We start from the raw sequence: 5,944 nt of genomic DNA on the forward strand, positions 1-5,944 counted from the left end.
AATTAAAATATGGAAAAAATAAAGAAAAAAAAACAATCGAAAAATTGCAAAATCTAAAAATTGAAAAATTCGAAGGCTGGAAATTTGACAAACTGAAAAATTTGAACTGAAACCATCGAAAAACTGAAAACCGAAAAATTGAAAAATTGAAAAATTCAAAAATTTCACATTGAAGAAAAGAAAAATTATAAAATCAGAACGTTGAAAAACCGAAAAATTGAAAAAATAGGGGAACAAGCCGAAACGAAAAATTATAAATCCAAAAATTGAAGAAATGATAAACTGAAAAATCGAGAAATTGAAAAATTAAAAATTGAAAATTTGTAACATTGTAAATCGAAAAATTGTAAAATCTAAAAACTGAAACATCCAAAAGTTGGTAAACGAAAAAGAGAAAAATTCTAAAATGAAAACTCAAAGACTTGCATAGAGTTGTATATCGTAAAATTGGAAAAAAATAAAAAACTGAAAAATTGGAAAACGAAAAATTGAAATGAAAAAACAAAAAACTATAAAATCGGAATATCGAAAAACAGTAAAATAAAGAAAATAAAAAAATGAAACCAAAAATTCCGAACTAAAAATTTGAAGAATTGAAAAATTAAAAGTTGGGAACTCGAGAAATTTGGAAAATAAAAAAAATGGAAAATTGAAAAGTTGATGAAACGAGGAACTGAAAAAATTGAAGTTGAAAAAACAAAAAAAAATACAAAATCAAAAAAATTAAAAAAAAAACGAATCGAGAAATTGTAAATTCTAAAAACTAAAATATCCAAAAGTTAGTAAACGAAAAATAGAAAAATTCTAAAATGAACTTGAAGAGTTGAATAATCGTAAAATTAGAAAAAACTAAAAATTTTAAGAATTAAAAAATTAAAGAACCGAAAAACTGAAAAATTAAAAGCTGAAAATTGGAGAAGTTTTGAAAACAAAAAAATGAAAAACTGAAAAATCGCAAATTGAAAAATTGATGAAACGAGAAACTGAAAAAATTAAAGTTGAAATAACAAAAAAAAAACCAAAATCAAAACATGGGAAAAAATAAAGAAAAAAACGAATCGAAAAAGTGCAAAATCTAAAAATTGCAAAATCCAAAAATCAAAAATTTCACATCGAAGAAAAGAAAAATGATAAAATCAGAACTTTGAACAACCGAAAAATTGAAAAAATAAAGAAAAAAACCGAAACGAAAAATTAATAATTGAAACTCATGAAATGCAAATCGAAAAATTGCAAAATCTAAAAACTGAAAAATTAAGAGCTGAAAATTGGAGAAATTTTGAAAACAAAAAAATGAAAAACTGAAAAATCGCAAATTGAAAAATTGATGAAACGAGAAACTGAAAAAATTAAAGTTGAAAACACAAATAAAAAATACAAAATCAAAACATGGAAAAAATAAAGGAAAAAAAACGAAAAATTGTAAAATCTAAAAACTGAAATATCCAAAAGTTGGTAAACGAAAAACAGAAACATTCTAAAATGAAAACTCGAAAAATCTAAAAACTGAAAAATTTTAAGCTGAAAAATGGGGAAATTTTGAAAACAAAAAAATGAAAAACTGAAAAATCGCAAATTGAAAAATTAATGAAACGAGAAACTGACAAAATTAAAGTTGAAAAAACAAAAAAATTACAAAATCAAAACATGGAAAAAAATAAAGAAAAAAAAACGAATCGAAAAAGTACAAAATCTAGTAATTAAAAAATCCAAAAATAAAAAAATTTCATTGAAGAAAAGAAAATTATAAAATCAGGACTTTGAAAAACCGAAAAATTGAAAACTCGTGAAATTGCAAAATCTAAAAACTGAAACATCCAAAAGTTGGTAAACGATAAACAGAAAAATTCTAAAATGAAAACTCAAAGAATTGCATAGTTGGAAAAAAATTAAAAACTGAAAAATTGGAAAACGAAACATTGAATTAAAAAACAAAATATTATAAAATCCGAATATCCAAAAATTGTAAAATAAAGAAAACAAAAAATCGAAACGAAAAACTATAAACTAAAAATTTGAAGAATTGAAAAATTAAAGAATCGAAAAACTGAAAAATTGATGAAACGGGAAACTGAAAAAATAAATTAAAGTTGAAAAAACAAAAAAACTACGAAGTCAAAACAGAAAAAACTAATCGAAAAATTACAAGATCTAAAAATTGAAAAATTCGAAGGCTGGAAATTTGACAAACTGCATAATTTGAACTGAAAAAATCGAAAAACTGAAAACCGTAAAATTGAAAAATCCAAAAATTAAGAAATTTCACATTGAAGAAACGAAAAATTATAAATCCTAAAATGGAGGAAATGATAAATTGAAAAATCGAGAAATTGAAAAATTAAAATATTGAAATGAAAAAACAAAAACATTGAAAATCGAAAAATCGCAAAATGAAAAATTGATAAAACGAGAAACGAGAAAAATCGAATAACTGAAAAAAACAAAACTAAAAAATAGCAAAATCTAGATGTTCCGGTTCGAAGTTTGTTTAAAATTTTGTTTTGATTTTGTTTGTTATCCCGCGGATTGCTGACAAGTGTATTTTGGTCACTTTCCACTAGAGGCGCCATAGTACCGAGCAAAAAGGCCCGGTACTTGGGGTTGGCGCTGTTATCGAAGAGAGTCATCGAGAAACCCTCAGAGAGGTAACATCGCTAAGGTGGGCGTTAAGTGAACGCAGTTGCCATCTTGTGTGACGTCACTCGCGAATTGTTGTCGCGAAACTTAGACACGTGGTTCCTTTGTGCATGCGGTCTACAAACCCTCAACCCAGGAGGCTGAACAAAACAAGGTAGGTGACCTTTTGATGCGTTTGTCAGCTTCGATCCAAATTTTAATATATTTTTTTGGAATTGTAAAATCGCCGCGAAAAAAAAAGGTGTTTTCAAAGCCTTTACGTCCAACACTAGACATTGAAAAATTCGAAGGCTGGAAAATTGAAAAACTGAAGTGAAAAAAAAAGGAAAAAAATGGAGAATCGAAAAATTCTGATAAAGTTTATCAGAAAATAAAAATCGCAAACAATTTTCTGTCCAAATAACCTTCAACCACTGCAATTTCAAAAGAGTAGATAAAATTCGAAAATAGCCAAGAATACGTTGTTACCTCTTTTAAATTTACCGCGTTAAAATATTGATAATTCTCAGCAGATGGCGCAAAAACTCATGCCATAATTGCCATAACTGTTATAACCTGTGGGTTCAGATGTTCTTTCTTTTCGCAACCCTGACATGAAACAATGAAAATAAAACTTTAAAACACAAGTAAGTTAAGAGTAATCTTATTTTCACTTATTTGAAACGAGAGTGATTAGTATTTTAATTCTTTGCTTGGTTTTATAGTGGTCCGAGTAGTGGTCAACACGTGGGTGCTCAACGTCCACATGTTGGTAAATATAGATAGATCTACGTGGTACATTTACTTCAGGTAAACCAAAACTACAATTGTAATTTCAAGCTTTCAAAGGTAACAGACACGTGGAACTAAGAACTGAATGAACCAGCTGGTAAATTTTGTCCATCGTGGTCCACCATAAGAAAAAGTGATGTTGTAAATTTGGTAACATCTTTTTTCTTATGATAAATCACGGCATGGCTTCAAGATATTACATGTTATTGTTTTTACGCACAAGTCTACGATCAGAGTTTACCCACTTTGGTCTATCATAAGAAAAAGCGATGTTGTAACTATGATAACATCCTTTTTCTTATGATAAATCACGGCATGGCTTCAACAGAAAAATTCAAGAGAAGAAATTACAAAACTGACTGCAATTTTGTTCCTTGTTGACAATTTTCAATAAAATCTTGTTTAGTTTCAAATTGTTTTTTTTTTTAATTAGATAATCCAATCAATATCTCGATGTGTCAGCTATCACTTCATACAACCAACCTCACAAGTGAAAAACCCCACACAACTAGATCATTGACTCTTGTAGTTATTTTTCAAAAAGAAGCTAAATCTGGTATTAAAAGAACGAGTTATAAGGGATATATTTTAATTGTTACTTACAATTTTAATTTTCCAATAACCCAATCCACTAATTAGGGATATTGTGTTCGTGATTGGTGCACCTGCAATTGACAGTTCGACTCTGCAACATGGTGGGATCTGTCACTGACTGATTATTTTGATCGGTTTTTTCAAAGTTTTAACAATTTCTGTTTGAATTATCAGGTGAGAATAGTCCTAACAGATAGACGAATTAATACTAAAATGGCAATGAATTACTTCAGGTGCCTGAAATGTCTGTCCATCCCATGTTAACACCTTTCGACTGCGAAAACGCAATCATCGAAGATTATTATTGCAAGAAGTGTGATTTCCAGACTGAACTAACAGTATTTTTTAAAGAACACGTTTCAAGATATCACTCCGTGAAGAAAGAAGATCCAGGCGCACTAAATAATGAATACCGGATTAAAAATTATTTTTGTGAAACATGCAGCTTTTTAACACATTCCGCTATTAATTGGCTCCAACATGTTAGAGCATGTTTGATAAACAACGAAAAAACAAGACAAGATGAATTAGTTTGGCACCACTGCACACAATGTTCGTACAAATCTAAAAACAAATCTGGATTAAGAAGTCACCTAATCTCGCGACATTTAAGCGACCAAGATGTAACATGGTACAACTGTGGACAATGTGAATATAAAACTAAATTTAAATCGACACTAAACAGACACGTTATTACACACCATCTGGACGAAAAATACATCAAATGGTACAACTGTAATGACTGTCCATATAGAGCTAAAACCAGCTGTGACTTAGGCAAGCACATAATGTACAAGCATCTGGACGAAAAAGATATTAAATGGTTCAATTGTGACATGTGTCCATACAAAACAAAACGAAATAGTTACTTAAAAAAACACGTAATTGCTCGCCACGTAGATGAACAGTATATTAAATGGCGCAAGTGCAAAGTGTGTCCCTACAAAACTAAAGAAAACCACAATTTAAAAAGCCATATGAACACTCACCATTTGGATGAACGCGATATCCAATGGTGTGAATGCAAAAAGTGTCCCTACAAAACTAAATACAAAGCAAATCTTAAAGCTCACACTCGTATGTGTCATTTAAGTGAAGAGAAAATTAGATGGTATGAATGCCAAAAGTGTGTCTATAAAAGCAAGTATAAGTCGACGTTGAATAGACACGTGATTACGCGACATTTGGAAGACAAAGATGTCCAGTGGTATAAATGCCGAGAGTGTCAATATAAAACTAAAACCAGCTATGAGTTAAAAAAACACGTAAAATTCAAGCACTTGGACGAAAAAGACGTGAAATTGTACAAATGTGAAAAGTGTCCATTCAAGACAAGACGGAGTTTTTATTTAAAAAGACACATAACGACGCAGCACTTAGATGAGCAGTTTATTACGTGGTATGAATGCAAAATGTGCGAGTACAAGACTAAACAGAAGAGCAATTTGAAAAGTCATATAAACGTTAGTCATTTGGACGAGCAGGATATTAAGTGGTTTAAATGTGAAAAGTGCTCGTACAAGTCTAAGTATAAATCGGCTTTGAAAAGTCACATAAATGCGTGCCACTTGACTGGAGACGAGATTAAATGGTTCAAGTGTAAAGAATGCCCATATAGAGCCAAGTACAGTTCGCATTTGAGAAGCCACGAAAATACGCGACATTCAGACGAGAAAGACGTTAAATGGTATGAATGCAACCAGTGTATGTTCAAAAGTACAGTTAACTCTAATTTAAAAAAGCATATAAATATACACCATTAGAATAAACATTTCGTGGTTTTATTTTCTACTTACGTGTAATTTTTATAAAATTTGTGTAGTCATCCCCTCTAAAAAATTGATGACGTCGTTTGAAAAATTTATAGCGTGCAACGTTCTATTGATTCATTATGACATGGGTGGTCGGCGCTGGCCAAGGTACGATTAATGAAACGCCCCAC

The 5,944-nt window shown here is 30.0% G+C and overlaps 1 protein-coding gene and 1 long non-coding RNA gene across 2 annotated transcripts; both read left to right on the plus strand.

Annotated features, from left to right (window-relative positions):
- The first annotated feature begins 3,175 nt into the window (after positions 1-3,175).
- Positions 3,176-3,811, plus strand: LOC135138717 (uncharacterized). Its single transcript, XR_010282043.1, has 2 exons — positions 3,176-3,263; positions 3,342-3,811. It is a non-coding gene; the product is annotated as an uncharacterized LOC135138717 (long non-coding RNA).
- A 286-nt stretch (positions 3,812-4,097) lies between these two features.
- On the plus strand, positions 4,098-5,771 carry LOC135139141 (zinc finger X-chromosomal protein-like). The gene is made up of 2 exons (XM_064069266.1): positions 4,098-4,176; positions 4,236-5,771. The coding sequence occupies exon 2, from the start codon at positions 4,245-4,247 to the stop codon at positions 5,763-5,765; it is 1,521 nt and encodes a 506-aa protein (XP_063925336.1). The 5' UTR covers positions 4,098-4,176; positions 4,236-4,244; the 3' UTR covers positions 5,766-5,771.
- Positions 5,772-5,944: the final 173 nt, after the last annotated feature.

Source organism: Zophobas morio, unplaced genomic scaffold, assembly GCF_036711695.1.
Source record: "Zophobas morio isolate AGI-343-1 ecotype UQ-CSIRO unplaced genomic scaffold, CSIRO_AGI_Zmor_V1 ptg000030l, whole genome shotgun sequence".
Taxonomy (NCBI): Eukaryota; Metazoa; Arthropoda; class Insecta; order Coleoptera; family Tenebrionidae; genus Zophobas; species Zophobas morio.